General features: G+C 58.6%; 2 protein-coding genes across 7 annotated transcripts in view; one reads left to right on the forward strand and one right to left on the reverse strand.

Annotated features, from left to right (window-relative positions):
- Positions 1 to 2,238: 2,238 nt before the first annotated feature.
- Positions 2,239 to 12,015, forward strand: LCTL (lactase like). The gene is made up of 14 exons (XM_007537621.3): positions 2,239 to 2,323; positions 2,519 to 2,658; positions 3,212 to 3,372; positions 3,824 to 3,911; positions 5,219 to 5,328; positions 6,534 to 6,662; positions 6,731 to 6,826; positions 7,142 to 7,196; positions 7,275 to 7,436; positions 8,490 to 8,746; positions 9,699 to 9,825; positions 9,937 to 10,136; positions 11,215 to 11,278; positions 11,882 to 12,015. Exons 2-14 carry the CDS (start codon positions 2,541 to 2,543, stop codon positions 11,995 to 11,997), a joined length of 1,683 nt encoding a protein of 560 aa, XP_007537683.1. The 5' UTR covers positions 2,239 to 2,323; positions 2,519 to 2,540; the 3' UTR covers positions 11,998 to 12,015.
- The window catches only part of ZWILCH (zwilch kinetochore protein), a 70,393-nt gene continuing 61,116 nt past the window's right edge, over positions 11,741 to 21,017 (reverse strand). For 5 of the 6 annotated variants that reach the window (XM_060175646.1, XM_060175643.1, XM_060175647.1 and 2 more), the window contains 9 exons: positions 20,346 to 20,448; positions 19,229 to 19,308; positions 18,846 to 19,002; positions 17,579 to 17,607; positions 17,048 to 17,184; positions 14,586 to 14,681; positions 14,041 to 14,153; positions 12,494 to 12,601; positions 11,741 to 12,047 (listed from right to left, as the gene is read on the reverse strand). In XM_060175646.1, the coding sequence (XP_060031629.1) occupies positions 12,513 to 12,601; positions 14,041 to 14,153; positions 14,586 to 14,681; positions 17,048 to 17,184; positions 17,579 to 17,607; positions 18,846 to 19,002; positions 19,229 to 19,308; positions 20,346 to 20,448 (804 nt within the window). In that variant the 3' untranslated portion in view covers positions 11,741 to 12,047; positions 12,494 to 12,512. Of the gene's footprint in view, positions 12,048 to 12,481; positions 12,602 to 14,040; positions 14,154 to 14,585; positions 14,682 to 17,047; positions 17,185 to 17,578; positions 17,608 to 18,845; positions 19,003 to 19,228; positions 19,309 to 20,345; positions 20,449 to 21,017 lie in introns of all 6 variants that reach the window. The other variant, XM_060175644.1, reaches the window with a different exon arrangement.

The raw sequence follows: 21,017 nt of genomic DNA on the forward strand, positions 1-21,017 counted from the left end.
AAAGCATTCAGGGAAAGTGACAGAGCCTGGGATGTAACCTTCCTCAAACAACCCAGGAGGGGGCACAGTGGATAAAGCACTGGACTCTGAGGTCGCAGGTTTGATGCCCGACACCGCATGTGCCCGCGGGAGGCTCTGTTCTCTCTCCCGCTCCTCCTCCCCTCTCCCATTAGTAGATACGCCTTTAAAATAAATCATAAAGTGATCTGGGGAGACAGCACAGTGGTTCTGCTGCCTGAGGTTCCGAGGTCCCAGGTTCAGTCCCCAGCACCACCATCAGCCAGAGCTGAGCAGGGCTCCAGGGAAAACACTTAATAATAGTGATGATAAGAATAATGACAGTAATAGCGACACTCCAGGCTCTGCCATTTTCCCAGAATGCCTAGAGACTCAGGAGAGTCTTCTGCAGAGAGAGCCCTGTGCTGCCCCTCTGCCCACACGCGTCTCTGTAAATGTGGTCATGTCTCTGTGTGCACTTGCTGGGTACGGCTGAGCTGCCTCCCTCGTCAGGTTTTCCCATCCTGGGAACGTAGCTCGGAGGCAGAGCACATGGCTTCCAACATTCCCATCCTGTGCACTCAGGAGAGGAGAGAGAGAAAGAGAGACAGAGAGAGGATACAGGAAGAGACAGATACATGAGAGAGGGACAGAGATAAGAGAGAGGGAGACAGGCAGGAGAGAGGGAGAGATAAAAAGAGATAAAAAAGACAGGAGGGGGAGACAGAGACAGGAGACAGAGAAGGGAGAGAGGTAGAGACAGACAGAGAGGGAGAGACAGAGGTAGAAGAGAGGGACAGACAGGAGAGAGGGAGAGATAAAAAGAGAGATAAAAAAGACAGGAGAGAGGGAGAGACAGAGACAAGAGAGAGGGAGAGACAGGAGACAGAGAGGAAAGAGGGAGAGACAGAGACAGGAGAGAGGGAGGGAGAGAGTGACAGACAGGAGAGATAAAAAGAGATAAAAATGACAGGAGAGAGGGAGAGACAGAGACAGGAGAGGGAGAGACAGAGAGAGGAGAGAGGGAGAGACAGAGAGAGGAGAGAGGGGGAGACAGAGAGACAGGGAGAGACAGAGGGAGAGACAGAGAGAGGAGAGAGGGGGAGACAGAGAGACAGGGAGAGACAGAGGGAGAGACAGAGAGAGGAGAGAGGGGGAGACAGAGAGACAGGGAGAGACAGAGGGAGAGACAGAGAGAGGAGAGAGGGGGAGACAGAGAGACAGGGAGAGACAGAGGGAGAGACAGAGAGAGGAGAGAGGGGGAGACAGAGAGACAGGGAGAGACAGAGGGAGAGACAGAGAGAGGAGAGGGGGAGACAGAGAGACAGGGAGAGACAGAGAGAGGAGAGAGGGAGAGACAGGGAGAGACAGAGGGAGAGACAGAGAGAGGAGAGAGGGAGAGACAGAGAGAGGAGAGAGGGAGAGACAGAGAGAGGAGAGAGGGAGACAGAGAGAGGAGAGAGGGAGAGACAGAGAGAGGAGAGAGGGAGAGACAGAGAGAGGAGAGAGGGAGACAGAGAGAGGAGAGAGGGAGAGACAGGGAGAGACAGAGGGAGAGACAGAGAGAGGAGAGAGGGAGAGACAGAGAGAGGAGAGAGGGAGAGACAGAGAGACAGGGAGAGACAGAGGGAGAGACAGAGAGAGGAGAGAGGGGGAGACAGAGAGACAGGGAGAGACAGAGGGAGAGACAGAGAGAGGAGAGAGGGGGAGACAGAGAGACAGGGAGAGACAGAGGGAGAGACAGAGAGAGGAGAGAGGGGGAGACAGAGAGACAGGGAGAGACAGAGGGAGAGACAGAGAGAGGAGAGAGGGGGAGACAGAGAGAGGAGAGAGGGGGAGACAGAGAGAGGAGACAGGGAGAGACAGGGAGAGACAGAGGGAGGAGAGAGGGAGAGACAGAGAGAGGAGAGAGGGGGAGACAGAGAGGGGGGAGACAGAGAGACAGGGAGAGACAGAGGGAGGAGAGAGGGAGAGACAGAGGGGGGAGAAGGAAAGACAGAGAGGAGAGAGGGAGAGAGAGGCCACAGCCCAGCTCCCCCAAGGTCCCCAGGACTATCCACGTGTAGTTTGGGGTGTCTCCCAGACGAAGCCCTCAGGTGCTGGACCCTTTCAGGTCCCAGGGCCCCCACCCCCGGTCCCAAGCTAATGGGGGCCAGGCGGGCTGCCTGCTGACTCAGCCGGGCCAGCTCAGCATTCCTGCCCCTGCTGCCTGGGCCTCTGTGGGGTGAGCCGCTGGCCACACCCCTGTCCAGAGCCTTCTCTGGGGGGCTGGGGGGCGGGCTGAGGGCGCCCTGGACAGCGGTGGCCACTCTGGGGACAGTCCTGGGTAAGCGGGTGTTACAGAAAAGACAGGGGCTGGTGGGGTCTCTCCCTGTTCACAGACCAGGGGGCTGAGGGACTCTTGGGGTGTCCTCTCCTTAGGACCGCAGCGTCCCCAAGCCAGAGGTGGCCCCCATCAGGGTCTGGCACACCTGGTGCCCAGTCCTGGCCCCCTCAGCGCCCCCTCTACCCGTCTCCCCAGGTGTGGGCAGAGGCCTGGCACCATGAGGCCAACCTGGGGGGCCGCCCTGTGGGGAGCGCTGCTGTTGGCGTGGGGGCTGCGGGCCACCAGGAAGGGACCCCCCGAAGACGGAACCTTCTACTACGGAAGCTTCCCTCAGGGTGTGTCCCCTCTGTCATCTGTAGTAGAAGCTTCCGTCTGTCTGTCTTGGGGGCTCCCTGCCTGGGTGGAGAGGAGGCTGCCCCATGGGAGTGAGGGTCTCAGCCGGGGGTGGGTGATGGCTGCCTTGTGGGGGTCCCAGCCCAGGTTGAGGTGGCTGCACTATGGGGTGTCTCAGCCTTGTGTCCACCTTGGGGGGGCGATGGGCCAGGGGAGAGATCACAGCCTTGCTTGGGGGTGGGGGCTTTGTGGGGGTCACAGTCCTGGGTGGGGAGGGGCTGCCCTGTGTGGGCATCCTGGCCCAGTGGGCAGAGGGGGGTTACCCCTGGGGGGTCCCAGCCCAGGTTGGGGGTGGTTGCCCTGTTGGGTGGGACCCCAGCCCGGGTGGGGGGGTGGTTGCCGGGGGGTGCAGGGGGAGGTCCCAGCCTGGGTGGGGGTTGGCTGTCCCATGTAGGGGGGTCCAAGCCCAGGTAGGGGGTGGTCACCATGTGGGGGGGTCCCAGCCCGGGTGGGGGTGTCTGACCAGTGCCCGGGGTCCTTCCACATTGCCTGCAGGCTTCTCGTGGGGCGTGGGCAGCTCTGCCTTCCAGACCGAAGGTGCCTGGGAACAGGACAGCAAGGGGCCCAGCGTGTGGGACACCTTCACCCTCAGCGGACGGGGCCGGGCCCCTGGGGACACGGCTGAGGTGGCCTGTGACAGCTACCACAGGGTGCAGGTGAGGCTGCGTGTACATGTCTGTGCATGTGTATGTGTTCATGTATGTGTGTATGTACATGCATGTGGATGCATGTTGCGTGGGTGTGCCTGCCTAGGAGGTGACAGGGATGCGTGGGGACAGCCGGCAGTGCTAAGCCCCCAACTTGGCAGGCTGATCCAGCGTGACTGGGGTTTGGGTGCGCTTAGATGTCGGGGAGACAGGCAGGGGGGCGCTGAGGGCAGGTCTGAGGGGGGACACCCCGGTCCCCGTGTGGCCCAGGCCCCTGCCCCACCTGGAGCCCCTGCTCAGCGCCCCCCTACTCTCAGGACCCCGCTTCCCGGGGCTCAAGCATGTCACAGACGTGTCCCTGGGGAGGCGGAGGTGGGGGACCCCAGCTGATGCCCGCTGGGTGCTCCCAGGGGCTGGGGAGACGGGGTTCCATCTCTGACCTGACCCGCTCCCCACCCAGGAGGACGTCGCCCTGCTGAGGGAGCTGGGGGTCACCCACTACCGCTTCTCACTGTCCTGGCCGCGCCTCCTGCCCACGGGTGTCCGAGGTGAGGGGCTTCTGTCCCCCACGGGTGGCCTTTGGGTGCCCAGAGCCCCAGGAGGGGAAGCAGCTGGAGTCAGAGCTCTCACTGGCCTCAGCCCAGACCCCTGAACTCAGCCCCCAGCACCCCTGAACTCAGGGTTAAGCACACGTGGCACAAAGCGCAAGGACCGGTGTACGGATCCCCATCTGCAGGGGAGTCACTTCACAAGCGGTGAAGCAGGTCTGCGGGTGTCTGTCTTTCTCTCCCCCTCAGTCCTATCCAACAACAACAATAATAACTACAACAATAAAACAACAAGGGCAACAAAAGGGGGAAAATAGTCTCTAGGAGCAGTGGATTCATAGAGCAGGCACCGAGCCCCAGTGAGAACCCTGGAGGGGAAAAAAAGAAAAAAATCCTCTCCTGCCTGAGGCTCAAAGTGACAGGTTCAATCCCCAGCACCACCATCAGCCAGAGTAGAGCAGTGCTCTGGTAAGATAACAGTAATAGGTAACAGATGAATGATAAGTGGGCACACTGATAAGTAGTAGATACAGACAGAGAGCCATGAGAGAGGGTGAGCAGACTGACAGGTAGACTACACAGGCCGATTAGGTAGATACGATTGGTGATGGATGGACGGACAGATAGGTGACAGACAGACAGACAGATGTAGATGGCCTGTGTATAGATGGGAGCTAAGCAAATTCACTGATAGACAAAAGACAGAACCTGGGAGTCGGGCGGTAGCGCAGCAGGTTAAGCACAGGTGGTGCAAAGCGCAAGGACCGGCACAAAGGTCCTGGTTTGAGCCCCTGCTCCCCACCTGCAGGGGAGTCGCTTCACAGGCGGTGAAGCAGGTCTGCAGGTGTCTGTCTTTCTCTCCCCCTCTGTCTTCCCCTCCTCTCTCCATTTCTCTCTGTCCTATTCAACAATGATGACAACAATAATAACTACAATAATAAAACAAGGGCAACAAAGGGGAATAAAATTAATATTTAAAAAATAAGATAGAACCTGTTTCCTTTGTTGTCAGTGGACTTTCGCCTGGGCTTCTCACCACTCCTGCAGCAGGAGAGGGAGAGGGAGAGGGAGAGGGAGAGGGAGAGGGAGAGGGAGAGGGAGGCCCCACAACATTGCCCAACCGCTCCTCCTGAAACTTGGGGCTCCCACGCCACGTCCTGGGTTCAAACTCAGGTCCTGGTGCTCGGGTGATGTGCAGGCTGGACGGCTGGACAGGGTGGGGTGTCTCCTGCCCAGAGTCTTAGGGGGAGACTGTGAGCTGAGACAAAAGGCCAAGGCGGCCCCGTCAGCCCCCTACCCCCCGCCAGCTGACGGTCTGAACCAGAAGGGGCTGCGTTTCTATAGCGACCTCATCGACGCCCTCCTGCAGAGCAACATCACCCCCGTGGTCACCCTGCACCACTGGGACCTGCCCCAGGTGAGAGCGGGGTCTGCAGAGGTGTCCCCTTCCCCGGGGGCGGGGCCGACGGCTCTGGGCCTCACAGCCACAAGCCCAAGCAGAAAGATCTGTCTTGCTTCTTTACTTAAAAAAAAAAAAAAAAAAATGCAGGGACTGGGTGGTGGTGCAGCTGAGCGCCTATGTGTCCGTGCTCAAGGATCCGGGTTCGAGCTCCAGCTCCCCATCTGCAGGGGGGAAGCTTCATGAGTGCTGAAACAGGTCTGCAGATGTAGCTCTCTCTCTCTCTCTCCCATCCATCTCAGTGTCTGTTTCTTTCCAATATATGAATAAAGAAAAAAATTTTTTTTCTTGATTTTTAGGGGCTGGGGACACAGCACAGGAGTTCTACAAAGGACTTTCCTGCCTGAGACTGAGGTTCCAGGTTCAATCCCCAGCACCACCATCAGCCAGAGCTGAGCTGGGCTCTGATGTCTCTCTCTCTCTCTCTCTCCCCTTTCTTAATTTCTGTTTTATCAAATAAAATAGAAAAGGGGCCGGGTGGTGGCACATCTGGTTGAGCACACGTCACAGTGCACAAGGACCCGGGTTCAAGCTCCCAGTCTCCCCTGCTGCAGGGGGAAAGCTTCATGAGTGGTGAAGCAGGGCTGCAGGTGTCTGTCTCTCTCCCTCTCGCCCCCTACCCTCTCTATTTCTGGCTGTCTCTAGCTAATAGTAAAGATAAAAAAACAAAAGACGGGAGTCAGGCTGTAGCGCAGCGGGTTAAGCGCAGGTGGCGCAAAGCACAAGGACCGGCATAAGGATCCCGGTTCGAACCCCGGCTCCCCATCTGCAGGGGAGTCGCTTCATAGGCGGTGAAGCAGGTCTGCAGGTGTCTGTCTTTCTCTCCTCCTCTCTGTCTTCCCCTCCTCTCTCCATTTCTCTCTGTCCTATCCAACAACGACAACAACAATAATAACTACAACAATAAAACAACAAGGGCAACAAAAGGGAATAAATAAATAAAATAAATATTAAAAAAAAATTTTAAAAAGACTAAAAAAATAGAAAAAAAAGTCTTGATAATTCTAGGACCAGATGGTGCTGCACCTGGTTGATTACACACATTACCACGGGCAAGGACCCGGTTCAAGCCCCCGGCCTCCACCTGCAGGGGAGAAGCGTCCTAAGCAGTGGAGCAGGGCTGCAGGTGTCTGTCTTCTGTTTCCACCCTCCTCCTCCCCCAGCCACTGCAGGCCCGCTGGGGTGGCTGGCAGAACGCCAGCATGGCCGCCCTGTTCCGTGACTACGCCGACCTGTGCTTCCAGGCCTTCGGGGACCGCGTGCGGCTCTGGCTGACCTTTGCGGACCCTCGGGTAAGGGGGTGTCGAGGGGTGGGAGGGTCCAGTCCGTGCGCCTCCTCACGGGCCCCCTCCTGGTCCAGACCATGGTGGAGGAGGGCTATGAGACGGGCCGCCACCCGCCGGGCCTGCAACTCCAAGGGACAGGCCTGTACGTGGCCGCACACCACATCATCAAGGTGAGTGCTGGGGTGGGGCCCGGCGGGGGACCCTCCAAACCAGCACAGTGGGCCCCTCTGCTCCCCACCTCTCTGGTGGGGAGGTGCAGAGACATCACAGAGAGATGGAGAGACACTGCAACACGGGAGCTTCCCCTCACGCCCGGAACACTTCCCGTGTGGTGTCGGGCTTCATCCAGCAGACCCCCAGGGCTGTGGGTGCTCAGGGTTCAGCGGCCCTAAGAATCACCTCTGGGTGACTGAGTGGGTGAGGGGCGGGGCCGGGAGGAGGCAGGTGGGGCTCGGGGAGCCCCTGAATGCGCGCCCCTCCCCCAGGCCCACACCCTTGCCTGGCACAGCTACAACAGCACCTGGCGTGGCCGACAGCGAGGTGAGTCCCCCACAGGGGCGCAGAGGGCAGGGGGCTGGGGCACGGCAGCTCTGGCACCCCCACCCGTCTGCCCCGCAGGCCTGGTGGGCATCTCCCTCAGCTGCAGCTGGGCAGAGCCGCTGGATGCGGGCGACCCCGAGGACCTGGAGGCAGCGGAGCGCTTCCTACACTTCTGCCTGGGCTGGTTTGCGGGCCCCATCTTCACGGGGGACTACCCCCAGGCCATGAAGCAGAACATCGGTGAGGCTGGGGCCACGGGTGCGGGGGTCACGGGGCTGGGCTGTGACCCTCACGGGTCCAGAGCACAGTCCCCAGAGAACGGGGGTCCAAACCCAGTCGTCCACACCCCCTGACTAAACCTAACGCCACTCTCAAGCACTGTGGGCTTTATTCCTCTGTAATATTTTCTTCTTATGTTTTTATTGGGTGGATGGTTTACAGCTGACAGTGAATGCAGTGTCGGTGACTGTGTAACATTGCTCAGTTTTCTGCAACACTCTCACCCCCCATAGGTTCTCCTGCACCAGGACTGGAAAGGACCCCCCACCACATACAGAGCTGTCCTTTAGTGCAATACACCTATTTTTAATTTTTTTTGTGTTTATTTTCCCTTTTGTTGCCCTTGTTTTTATTGTTGTTGTTACTATTGTTGTTACTGATGTCGTCGTCGTTGGATAGGACAGAGAGAAATGGAGAGAGGAGGGGAAGACAGAGAGGGGGAGAGACAGACACCTGCAGACCTGCTTCACCGCCTATGAAGCGACCCCCCTGCAGGTGGGGAGCCGGACGCTCGAACCGGGATCCTTACGCTGGTCCTTGCGCTTTTGTGCCACGTGCACTTAACCCGCTGCGCTACCGCCCGACTCCCCATTTATCTGTTAATGAGACAGAAGGAGAATCAGAGCGTCACTCTGGCAGATGCAACGCTGGGGATCAAACTCAGGCCCCTACACACTTGATGCCCTTAGAAAGTGCTCCAGGTGGGGGTAGGGGGCAGGCAGTGGTTAAGGACACACGCTACAGTGCTCAGGACAAGGATTCAAGCTCCTGGTCCCCACCTGCAGGGGAAAAGCTTCCCAAGCAGTGAAGCAGGGCAACAGGTGTTTCTCTCAGCCTATCTCCTCCTCCCCTCTCAATTTCTGTCTCTATCCAATAATTAAAATAAAAATATATAAAAATCAAATCAAATCAAAAGGTAATCCAGGCGGCCAGCCTGCAGGTGGAGGAGGTTCTGGTGGCCTGAGGGGAGCTGGTGGCTCTCAGCAGCAGGTGACGGTGGCGTCTCCCCGGCAGGCAGGAAGAGCGTGGAGCAGGGCCTGGAGCGGTCGCGGCTGCCTGCCTTCTCCCGCCAGGAGCAGGGCCTCATCAGGGGCACGGCGGACTTCCTGGGGCTCGGCCACTTCACCACGCGCTACGTGGCGGCCAGGAGTTGGCCTGCGGGCCAGGGGCCCAGCTACCGTGACGACCAGGGCCTGCAGGAGCTGGCGGACCCCCGCTGGCCGGCCGCGGGCTATCCCTGGGGGATCAGGAGGCTCCTGCACTTCGCCCAGGTGACCGGCCCGTTGAGAAAGTGAATTGGGGCTGGGGTACAGCATGGGGGGGTAAGGGTGGGGGAGAGGTTCCGCAGAGACTCTCCTGCCTGAGGCTCTGAGGCTCCAGGTTCAATCCCCAGCACCACTGTCAGTCTCTGAGAAGCGTGGTGGAGGTGGGGCGAGGAAGACAGCAGGATGGTTCTGCAAAGATTCTCTCGCCTCGACTGTGTGAGGCCCCAGCTTCAACCCCCAGCGACACCATCAGCCAGAGCTGAGCAGGGCTCTGGGGAAATAAACAAGCTGAAGAAAACAGGCCTAGGTCTCCATCTTCCCAGAGGCTAAACCATTATCTCCGCTGACATCTGTCTGTGTGTCTGTCTCTAGCTCAGCGGGAGTGTGGGGCGGAGAGCACGACCTCTGTCTCTACACTAACTGAGGACGATTTTCCCCAAACTTGCCTCTGGTCCTCCCTCTTCCCTAAGAAGACAGGTCAGCTGGCACCTACCAGAAGCTCAGATATGCTCTTTCAGAAAAAAAAATGATTTATTTTCCCTTTTGTTGCCCCCTTTTTTATTGTTGTATTGTTATTGATGTCATCGTTGTTGGACAGGACAGAGAGAAATGGAGAGAGGAGGGGAAGACAGAGAGGGGGAGAGAAAGACAGACACCTGCAGACCTGCTTCACCGCCTGTGAAGTGACCCCCTGCAGGTGGGGAGCCGGGGGCTCGAACCAGGATCCTCGTGCCGGTCCCTGCGCTTTGCTACCACCCAACTCCCAAAAAAGACTTTAAAAAAAAAATTTACTTACTGCGTCTTGAGACAGGTAAAACCTCGGCCGCCACGATGGGACAGGCTGTGCTGGGGATTGAACCAGCGGTTCAGACACGCAGTGAGAGCTTGGCAGGCTGGTCTGGGCGCCTCCCGCTCGAAGCTCCACTCCTGAGTCTCCTCTGCTGGGACTCGCTTCCAGACCCAGTACGGGGATCCCCCTATCTACGTGTCGGAGAACGGGGTGCCCCAGCGGACGGCCTGTGCGCAGCTGTGTGACGAGTGGAGGGTCCGTTACCTCCGGGGCTACGTCAATGAAGTGCTGAAAGGTGAGCTGGGGGCGGGGGCCTGGCTGTCCACCCACACCCGGGACGGTGTCGAGATTCCATGCGGGGGGGGGGGGGACCTTCCCAGGGGCCTCGACGGGCCCGTCTTTGCAGCCATCAAGGACGGCGTGAGGGTGCGGGGCTACACCTGCTGGTCGCTGCTGGACCAGTTCGAGTGGGACAGGGGCTACGCCGAGAGGTACGGCTTCTACTTCGTGGACTTCGCCAGCACGGTGCGGCCGCGCTACCCCAAGGCCTCGGCCCACTTCTACAAGAGGATGGTCCAGGCCAACGGCTTCCCCAGCGCCCAGGAGGTAGGGCTGGGCCTGGGAACTGGCCCGCGCCCTCTTCTTTTTTTTTCCACTATCATCTTTATTTGCTGGATAGAGACAGCCAGAAATTGAGAGGGAGAGATAGAGAGGGAGAAACAGAGAGACACCTGCAGCCCTGCTTCACCACTCACAAACTTTCCTTCTGCAGAAGGACTGGGGGCTCGAACCTGGGTCTCTGTGCACTGACAGGCGCTCGAGCAGGTGCGCCATGACCTGGCCCTGGCACCCCTGAGCCAGTGCGGGGCCTGTGGGTGCGCAGAGGGGCTCTCTCCCGCCTTGCAGGGCGCCTCTGCTGTCTGCCAGAATCCAGCCCCCATGGAGGACAGCCAGGGGCCGGGGTTCCGTCCACTTTGAGCTGTGACAGGCAGGGGGACACCGGACAACGGTGGGTCTCAATATCCAGTCCCTGGAGCTGTGAGAAAGTGGGTCAGACCAGTGTGTCGCTCTCGTACCGAACGGCGGCGTCAAGGACGAACTGGCTCCAAAGCTCAGCTGATCTCAGAGGGAGCGCAGGGCTTGCATGCTCCAGGCCCAGGGCACTGGAGTATCTCTCTCTCCCTCTCTCTCACCAGAGCCCTGCTCAGCTCGGCTCATGGTGGCGCTGGGTACTGAACCTGGGACTTTGAACGAGAGTGTCTTTGTAGAACCATTATGCTAACTACTCCCCCTCTCCTTTTGAAAAAAGCAAAAAGCTGGACTGATGTGCAGTGGAACGTCAAATTCCTGGGGCTCCAGTTCCACAGAATCAACAAAAGGAAAAGGGCATAACTGCCCTTCCCCCTCAGCCACGCTCAGAAACTTGGCAAATGTTAACTGACGAAAACTACAGGCAGATTTAAAAAAAAAAAAAAAAAGCTCATTCCTAAAAACAATTTCAGATTGTCAAAAGTTAAGATTAAGATGGCAGTATTTTAAATTTTATCTCACCAGATCCCTCCTCAGCTCGGCTACTGGCGCTGTTGGGGATTGAACCTGGGCCTTTGGTGTCTTGGGCTGGAGTGTTTTTGCAGAAGCCCTGTGCTATCTCGCCACCCAGCATGACTTTTCAAGGGTTTTTCAGGTGGGAAGGTGGCATCTCCAGGCCCTGGAGTCCTGCTCCATCAACAGCCAGATGCTGGCGGCAGGTGAGGACACTCCACGCGGGCGGCCAGTGGTCTCCAGGGGGCGGGGCGGGGGCGGCAGAAGCTCTCAGCCGGCTGCCGGCCTTCTAACACCACGTGGTTGGAAACGGGTCAGGTGGGCGGGGGTATGGCCCCGGGGGGCAGAGTGCCTGACCACAGAAGCAACGAGAGGGAGTCTGTTCTGTCAGCACTTCAAGTGCACACGGCACAAAGCTCAAGGACTGACTCAAGGATCCCAGTTCGAGCCCCCGGCTCCCCACCTGCAGGGGGGACGCATCACAGGCAGTGAAGCAGGTCTGCAGGTGCCTCTCTTTCTCTCCCTCTCCATCTCCCACTCTCTTACTTTCTTTGTCCTGTCCAATAAAACGGGAAAAAACGGGCACCAGGAGAGGTGGGTTCATAGTGCCGGCACTGAGACCCCGCAATAAACCTGGAGGCCAAAAAGAACGCGAAGACCTTTGAAACAAGATCGGGCACCCTCAGGAGGCCGCCGCAATTTCTCCATCTAGGCGGTGACAGACACACCTCCCGCTTTGAGCAGCTCACCTTTAATGTGGCCATGAGCGCTCACCCCGCGCCCCCTCCCCTCCCCTCTCTCCCGCCCAGAGCCCCTGCGGAGCCACATGCAGATGGTGACGGAGATTGTGGTGCCCACGGTCGGCACGCTGTGCGTGCTCCTCGCCGCGGTGCTCCTCGCGGTCCTCCTGCGGAGACGGTGCTGAGCAGCACGCTGGGGTGCAGTCTCGGGGGTGGGGGCGAGCCTTCTCTGGTGCTGGGTGGGGGAGTCAGACAATAAAGGAAGTGAGACCCGCACATCCTGACCTCCTCCTCCTCGGTGTCTGTGTCTGCGGCTGTGCTCACTCACTGCTACCCAGAGCCGTTTCCCACACACAGGGCCCGGCAGGGATACGGTAGGAAGGGCCTGGTGGTGGCACACCTGCCCGAGCACGTTACAGTGATTCGAGCCACGATCCCCCAGCCCCCATCTGCAGGGAGAAGGCAGGGCTGCAGGTGTCTCTCTGTCCTCTCTCCATCCCCTTCCCATTCGATTTCCAGCTGTCTCTTACCAAATAAATAAAGATGATTAACAACAACAGAAAAGCCTCTCCTGCCTGAGGCTCAGAGGTCCCAGGTTCAATCCCCTGTACCACCATCAGCCAGGGCTCTGGTAAAAGCAAACCAAACCGGTAGCACCGTGTCACCCACCGGAGCACACACCTGGGGTGGGCGGCCGCAGTCACCGGAAGTGCACCTGGCTGCAGGTGAGCACACTGGGGAAGGGGGTCCTGTCTTCCAGGCTGCCGTTCAGGGTCACGTCGGAGAGGTCTGCAAGCAGAAGCCGGCTCAGGGGCACTGCCCCTCCACATGGGACCCCCAGAGCAAGACAGACGGCAGAGCTGAGCCATCATTCAGTTTGCGCTGAGGGACCTCCTGATGGCGCAAAGCGCAAGGACTGGTTCAAAGATCCTGGTTCGAGCCCCTGGCCCCCACCTGCAGGAGGGTCACTTCACAGGTGGTAAAGCAGGTCTGCAGGTGTCTGTCTTTCTCTCCCCCTCTCTGTCTTCCCCTCCTCTCTCCAATCCAACAACAACAATAAAGGGCAACAAGAGGGGGGGGTTAATGGCCTCCAGGAGCAGCGGATATATAGTGCAGGCACCTGAGCCCTCAGTCCACACACACACCCCAGACATTGCAGGCTGAGTTACCCTGAGCCCTCAGTACACACACACACTCACTCACACCCCAGACACTGCAGGTTGAATCACCCTGAGCCCTCAGTACACACACACACACACACACACACACACTGCAGGCTGAGTCACCCTGAGCCCTCAGTGTACACATACACACACACACACACACACACACACACACACACACACTGCAGGCTGAGTCATCCTGAGCTCTCAGTGTGTACACACACACACACACACACACACACACAGTCAGTCCAGTGAAACAGAGCAGCGACTGGAGCGTGCCTGGACTGCACCTCATGGGTCACCTCCCTGGCCTGATCTTTCTTGCTGCTGCTTTTTGAGGCAGAGAGGCAGAGAGAGAGAGAAACCACAGCATGGATGCTTCCATGGTGGAACCAGGCTTGAACTTGGGTCACACACAAGATTATTTTAAGAGCAAGAAAAGACAGACACCAAAGCGCCAGCCACCATTCACGGAGGCCACCTGCTTGGCTTTGGTGTACTAACGCGGCACTGGGGATCGAACCCAGGGCGTCACTTCGGACAGCACCAGAGGCCTCTCTCTGCGAATAAAAATGTGCCTGCGTGGGGCCCAGGGGCTGTAAAAATAGGAAAGGACCAAGCTCCCGGCTCTGCCCCTGGGCCGATTTACCTGGTCCGGCTACCTGACGCCCACCCAGCTCGCCCTCGGCACCCACCCAGGGGAGACACCCCACCCCGGGGAGACACGGCGGACAGGGCTCTCCAAGCCCCCATGTGGTTCACGTGCAGGACGGAGCAGACGCGGGCGCTGAAGGAGGAAGACCCGGTACTCCACCCACGACAGGAGGGTCGAGACACGGGAGACCCCACCCCGCTCCCGCTGCAGCCCCAGAGGTGGGCTACCCAGCGCCGCATGCGCTCACAACACACTTCTCAAGTCCTGCCCAACCCTGAGGTCAGTCCCTCCACCCAGGACAATGAGATCAGAACCAGCGTCGCACACCCGAGTCCTGAGGGAGGCCCGAGACCACCGCAGGGAGGCCGACCCTCGGACCCTCGGCCACCCGGCAGCGCCGCCCTCACCGGGCCTGTGGGGTCCCAGATGGTCTGTGGGGAGGCTGTCACTCAGCTGCCACACTGTCCTCAGCCTCTTCTGGCCGCTGCTGACCTCCACTCTCCACGTCTGCGGCTTCGCGCTGAGGGGAGAGAAGACGCCAGGGGGACCTTCCTCCTGTCGCCCCCTGCAGCCCGGTCACTGAGCGGAGCCTCGGTGCCCGGCACCCAAGAGGAGGAGCGCGGCCGGCCATGGGCTCCGGCCTCAAGGAGCAGATCCCGCCGAGGAGAAAGCAAGGAGGTGAGGGGCAAGTCTGCGTCAAGCAGGGAAGCGGTGGGCATGCTGGGGTGGGGTGGGGAGGGGGCTCCTGGGCGCGGCCTGGAGCAGGGTGAGCTGTCAAGCTGGCGGGGCACAGGCAGGACACGAGCACGGGCACCGCGGGCGTGTGCCCACAGCGCCTGAGGGAACTTGGTCTGGGTGTCTTTGGCCCAGAGAGATGGCGCAGGTGTCAGAGCCCAGGTGGCTCGGGCCGGAAGCGGGCCAGAGACGAGGGTGGCCCGACGGAGCAACTGACCTCTGATACAAGTCCCTGACCGCAGTCGGTCTGACCGGCAGCTGGAACACATGCTGCTCGTCCAGGGGGTTCTGCTGATAGTACTTGATACAGGACCTGGGGGAACACGCCCCTCAGTACAGAGCCGCCAGGGGGCTCTGATGGTACTTGATACAGGACCTGGGGGAACACGCCCCTCAGTACAGAGCCGCCAGGGGGCTCTGATGGTACTTGATACAGGACCTGGGGGAACACGCCCCTCAGTACAGAGCCGCCAGGGGGCTCTGATGGTACTTGATACAGGACCTGGGGGAACACGCCCCTCAGTACAGAGCCGCCAGGGGGCTCTGATGGTACTTGACACAGGACCTGGGGGAACACGCCCCTCAGTACAGAGCCGCCAGGGGGCTCTGATGGTACTTGATACAGGACCTGGGGGAACACGCCCCTCAGTACAGAGCCGCCAGGGGGCTCTGATGGTACTTGATACAGGACCTGGGGGAACGTGGCCCCTCAGTACAGAGCCGCCAGGGGGCTCTGATGGTACTTGACACAGGACCTGGGGGAACGTGGCCCCTCAGTACAGAGCCGCCAGGGGGCTCTGATGGTACTTGACACAGGACCTGGGGGAACATGGCCCCTCAGTACAGAGCCGCCAGGGGGTTCTGATGGTACTTGACACAGGACCTGGGGGAACACGCCCCTCAGTACAGAGCCGCCAGGGGGCTCTGATGGTACTTGACACAGGACCTGGGGGAACACGCCCCTCAGTACAGAGCCGCCAGGGGGCTCTGATGGTACTTGACACAGGACCTGGGGGAACATGGCCCCTCAGTACAGAGCCGCCAGGGGGCTCTGATGGTACTTGACACAGGACCTGGGGGAACACGCCCCTCAGTACAGAGCTGCCGCTGGAGAGAAAGGCCCCTGGGAGCCTCGAGCTCTGGGTCGAGGTGCTTCACGGAGTCTCGCGGCCGGGAGCGAAGGACAACGTGAGACACTGAGCAGAACTCGCTGTTCATCTACCCGCTGAGATGCAGTCGCACTCATCTCGGAGATGAGTGAGCACATAAGTCGCCAGCAGGCACATCTGGCAAACAGGTATGGCTGGGGAGCTAGCATGGTGGTCAGAGAAAAGGGATCCGGGGCTAGGCAGTGGCAGAGCTGGCCGAGCTGATGTTATAGCACTCGAACCTGGGTCTTCAGCTGCGGGGGAAGCTCTGCAGGTGGTGAAGCTGTACTACAGGGTCTGTCTCTCCCTCTCTGTCGCCTCCTTCCCTTCCCTCTCAATTTCTAGCTATCTCTATCCAATAAAAAGATAATTAAAAAAAATTTTTTTAAAGAGAAAAATGTTCATAATTGAGCCCCCAAGGCCCCAGGTTCAATCTCCAGCACCGCCACTAAGCCAGAGCAGAGCAGTGCTCAGGTAAACAAACAAATACACCTTAAAGGTTCTGCCTGAACGCAAGTTAGACACAGTCTCCACGCCTTTCAGACTCTGGGGAATTAAAAGGTTAACTCATGGGAGTCGGGCGGTAGCGCAGCGGGTTAAGCGCACGTGGTGCAAAGCGCAAGGACCGGCGTAAGGATCCCGGTTCGAGCCCCCGGCTCCCCACCTGCAGGGAAGTCGCTTCACAGGTGGTGAAGCAGGTCTGCAGGTGTCTGTCTTTCTCTCCCCGACTGTCTGCCCCTCCTCTCTCCATTTCTCTGTCCTGTCCAACAACGATGATAATTACAACAATAAAACAAGGGCAACAAAAGAAAAAATAAATGAATATTGAAAAAAAAATAGAACTCATGATATAAAAAAAATAAAAGGTTAACTCATTTATACCAGTTTTTTTTTTTTTTTTAATTAAAAAAAAATCTTTTAGGGATGGGAGACAGCAGAACAATTCTATAAAAAGACTTTCCTGTCTGGTGGCCCGGAAGGTGGTGCAGTGGATAAAGCGTCAGATTACCGACTGCGAGGTCCCAAATTCAATCCCCCGTAGAAGATGTACCAGCGAGATATTTGGTTCTCATTCTCTGTCTCTCTCTTTCTCTTTCCCGCATGCATAAATAAATACATTAAAAAAGGAAAGACATTCCTGCCTGAAGCACCAAAAGTCCCAGGTTCAATCCCCGGCGCCACTATAAACAAGAGCTGTGCAGTGCTCTGGTAAAAAAGAAAGAAAACCAAACAGACCCAGAGAGGCTTTCCGATTGTCTAGACAGCGACCGCACGCCCTGCTCTTCAGCACTGAGGCAGCTTCTGAGACTGGACAAGGCGACGTGATTCCCTCCCACCAGGGAAAAGCCGCCCTCCCCCCGGCCACACCAGGAGCTGCCAGGAAGCTCTGTGTGGGACTCCCCCAGGCCACCCACCCGCAGCCTTTACAGCGCGGCCAGCGGGCCCACAGAAGGGAGAAGAGGGGCGGGTCCGAGCCGAGACCGCAGGCCCACGTGGACAGACACGCGGACAGACACGCGGGCACACTCACTGTGCCAAGGAGAAGAGCAGCTCGTGCTGAGGCTGGACGAACAGCCGGCAGCTCACGAGGATCTCCAGCACGTGGTGGAGCTTCCGGACACGGGCCACTTGCTCCGGGATGTCGGCCGACGGGGAGACGAAGTATTCCTGCAGAGAGGCGAAGAACGAGAGACGACCGACGGGTCGGGAGCCCCGCGGGCGCTCTGCTCGGACTCTGCCGAGCTCACTCCACCCGTGTGGGGGTCACGCTGCCGGGTGGGGGCGCCCCAGGGCTGGGCAAGAGCGACCCCTCTTCAGTAGGATCCTCTAGGCAGTAAGCACAAGCGGCACTGCTTGCTTGAAGCAGAGCATTAGCAATCTTTCTTCAGAGCAGCTGGGGAGAGAGGCTCGGGGCTCTGCAGAGGACACAGAGGAGCCGCCTGGCTGCCCGCCCGTCTCACTTGTGGCTTCCTAGGACGGAGACACAGCCCCGCCCAGCAGACACCAGAGGCGGCGTGGCAGGTGAGAAGGAAAACGACCCGGAACAAAACAAGAAACTCACCAAGTGGTTCAAAGAGGCCAGCTCCTGACCTAGGAGGAGAAGACACATGCGCGCAGATAAGCTTCCGGTGGCCTGTCGCTTGCCAGGGAACCTAAAACACTGTCCCTCCCGGTCCACACGTCAGAAAGGCTCCAGCTCAGCCGTCACCCACGCAAGGGCAAGTTCTCCGGCACTTAATGTAAGAAAACCGCGCGGGAGTCGGGCGGTAGCGCAGTGGGTGAAGCGCACGTGACACGAAGCACAAGGACCGGCTCAAGGATCCCGGTTCGAGCCCCCGGCTCCCCACCTGCAGGGCAGTCGCTTCACAGGCAGTGAAGCAGGTCTGCAGGTGTCTGTCTTTCTCTCCCCCTCTCTGTCTTCCCCTCCTCTCTCCATTTCTCTCTGTCCCATCCAACAACGACGACAGCAATAACTACAATAATTAAAAAAAGAAAGAGCAAGGAAAGCACGCTGGCACTGGGCCCCACGTGGTGGTGCACGGGTCGAGCACGCCTGTTGCCACGTGCAAGGACCTGGCTCCGAGCCCCGGCTCCCCACCTGCAGGGGAAGCTTCACAAGCAGTGAAACAGGTCTGCAGGTGTCTGTCTTTCTCTCTGTTTCCCTCTCTCCTCTAAATTTCCGTCCTACACAGTAAAAAAGGAAAGAAAAAACAGGGGAGAGGGAATGGCTTGGGAGCAGTGGGTCTGGGTGCAGACACCAAGCTCCAGCAAGAACTTTGGGGACAGTAAAAAAAAAAAAATCAGGGGGTCGGTGGTAGTGCAGCGGGTTAAGCGCACGTGGCGCAAGCGCAAGGACCAGCGTAAGGATCCCGGTTCGAGCCCCCAGCTCCCCACCTGCAGGGGAGTCCCTTCACAGGCGGTGAAGCAGGTCTGTCTTTCTCTCCCCCCTCCATTTCTCTGCCCTACCCAACAACGACGACATCAACAACGACAATAAAATAAGGGCAACAAAAGGGAAAATAAATAATAATTTAAAAAATTTAAAAAACCAAATCAATAACTATGCCAGCATTCCAGCCCAGGCACGCTGATTAGAGAGAGCACTGGAGTTAAGCGATGCTCTCTTTCTCTCCTCCTCTCCCATGTTAATAGGTAAATAAATCTTGAAAAACGCCAGTACATATACTAGCGCTCACTCTCAACACCGCGGCAGCTGCCTGTCCCCAACGGTCACGTGTGTGGTGCTGAGACAGCGGCTTGTCTGTCGTGAGAGCGAGACGAAGGGGGAGAATCAGAGTGTGAGGTGGGGACAAGCCTCGGGGCCTCACCCAGGAAGAAGCTGACATAGTCTTTCTTCAGCTTGTCCAGGCCGATTTCCAAAAGCATCTGAACAGGGAGGGTCCCGCTGAGAGAGATGGCACCCACGGCCCCGTGGTAGGACTGGTGAACGAGCTCCGCCAGCAGGCTGCTGCTGCCGCTGTGCAGCTGGGAGAGACGCGCCGTGAGCCCCGGGCAGTGATTCAGCCCTGCACAAGCCCACGCGGTTGCCACCGCTTACCCCACCCCACCCCACGGTCCAGATAGGAGCCTGGGGAGCTGAACCGTGGAGGGGCCAGGCTCCCCCGCAGGGCTGCAGGCCAAACTCAAAGGCTGCGTCCCGACTAAGCCCCCGCACACCCACCCCAGCGTCCCGGCTGAGCCCCCGGCATACCCACGGCTGCACGTCACCGCGCTGCAGGCTCTGGATGACCAGAGAGAAGCACGTCACCAAGTCCTGGTAGGACGTCACACCTGGGAAGACAAGGCAGGCCTTGGAAACCCCTGTGTCGCCCAAGCAGATGATACCACACAAATGGAGAGAGACGTCTGTGCTTTGTGGACATGAGACCATGAGAGAAACTCGAGACGAAGAAAGGACTCAGGCGTTCCTGAGGTAAGAAGGCGCACGGCGCCACACCTGGCCCAGTCTAATGCTTGAGTAGAAAGTGCCAGTATGTTATTCCAAAGGAGCCTGAGGGCAAGGGAAAAAGCATGTCGGTTCTTCAAGCCCCAGGGCTCAGTGCCCAGCACCAGCATCAGCCAGAGCTGAGCAGGCCTCTGGCAGCAGCAGGAGGAGATTGAGAATAAGAATAGAAGACGGGGAGGCGGGCGGTAGCGCAGAGGGTTAAGCGCACGTGGCGCAAAGCGCAGGGACCGGCGTAAGGATCCCGGTTCGAGCCCCCGGCTCCCCACCTGCAGGGGTGTCGCTTCACAGGCGGTGAAGCAGGTCTGCAGGTGTCTGTCTTTCTCTCCCCCTCTGTGTCTTTCCCTCCGCTCTCCATTTCTCTCTGTCCTATAAAACAATGGCATCAATAACAACAAAAACTACAACAAAAATAAAAAACAAGGGCAACAAAAGGGAAACTAAATAAAAATTAAAAAAAAAAAAAGAACAGAAGAGAGTGAGGGCTGACTCGCAGCATGATGGTTATGCAAGAGACTCTCATGCCTGAGGTTCCAAAGTCCCAGGTTCAATCTCCCCCACCGCCATAAACCAGAGCTGAGCAGGGTCTAGTTAAAAAAAAGGGGCGGGTTCAGGTCCTGGAACAGGATGGCAGAGGACCTAGTGGGGGTTGAGCTGTTATGTGGAAAACTGGGAAATGTTACGCAAGTACCAACTATTGGGTTTTACTGTCGACTGCAAGCCAACAATCCTCCAATAAAGAAATTACAAAATAAGAGAAAGCTGGTAACCACAGAGAGCGCCCTCCACACCAGGCGTATGGCACACACGGTCCCACGGGCAGGACCGGCCGCCGGGCTGAGCGCGTGGGCCACCAGCCACCTACCGGCGCTCATCCTGCACCACAGCTGCTCCGCGAAGTCCAGGTCTCCCCGTGCCGCCAGCAGCTCCAGCGAGCGGTCCACTGCCGTGCTGTCGTGCTTCACCTCCTGCGGGGACAGCGCCGCGGCCGCTCAGGGCCCAGGGGTACTCACCACAAGCCCACCAGGCTCAATCCCCGCCACGCGCGGGACCGCCACACTCGCCACGCGGGGTTTAAGTGGAGCCGCTCAGGCAGCAGAGCCCGGCCTGGATCTGCAGCACCGGAGGCTGCCGCTCTGACCCCCACCGCCCGCCCGCCCGCCCGCCGCACCAGGGAGCCTGGGAGCTGGTGTCTCTCTCTCTCCCCCCGGCCCTCTGCTCCTCTGAAGGCGGGCGGGGGAAGCCCACATCCTGCCTGCCTCATTTCCCTGATCTGTGTGACTAGCCACGCCATCAGCCAGCACTGCGGAGTCCCCCGCACAGCGCTCCCTAGAAACACCCCTGCGGCAGGCGAACTGACCCGTTTCTCCTCTGATGGGGTGCAGGGGACAGCAGTTATTGGTTCCCTCTAAGAATACCTGTCATTTCTGAAGGAAAAAAAGCTTAGGCTGACATTAAAGGCCACCACCACCAACAAAAACACCAATAGCCTACAGGCCGGGTGGTGGCGCACCTGGTGGAGCACACGTGTTACGGT

This window comes from Erinaceus europaeus, chromosome 16 (genome assembly GCF_950295315.1).
Source record: "Erinaceus europaeus chromosome 16, mEriEur2.1, whole genome shotgun sequence".
NCBI lineage: Eukaryota > Metazoa > Chordata > Mammalia > Eulipotyphla > Erinaceidae > Erinaceus > Erinaceus europaeus.

Excerpts from the sequence above, each read along its gene's own strand:
- LCTL (XM_007537621.3), top strand. The coding sequence starts at position 2,541 with ATGAGGCCAACCTGGGGGGCCGCCCTGTGGGGAGCGCTGCTGTTGGCG. Across the intron at positions 3,373-3,823 it reads ACAGCTACCACAGGGTGCAG|GAGGACGTCGCCCTGCTGAG; the intron begins GTGAGGCTGCGT and ends CTCCCCACCCAG. Across the intron at positions 6,663-6,730 it reads TGACCTTTGCGGACCCTCGG|ACCATGGTGGAGGAGGGCTA; the intron begins GTAAGGGGGTGT and ends CTCCTGGTCCAG.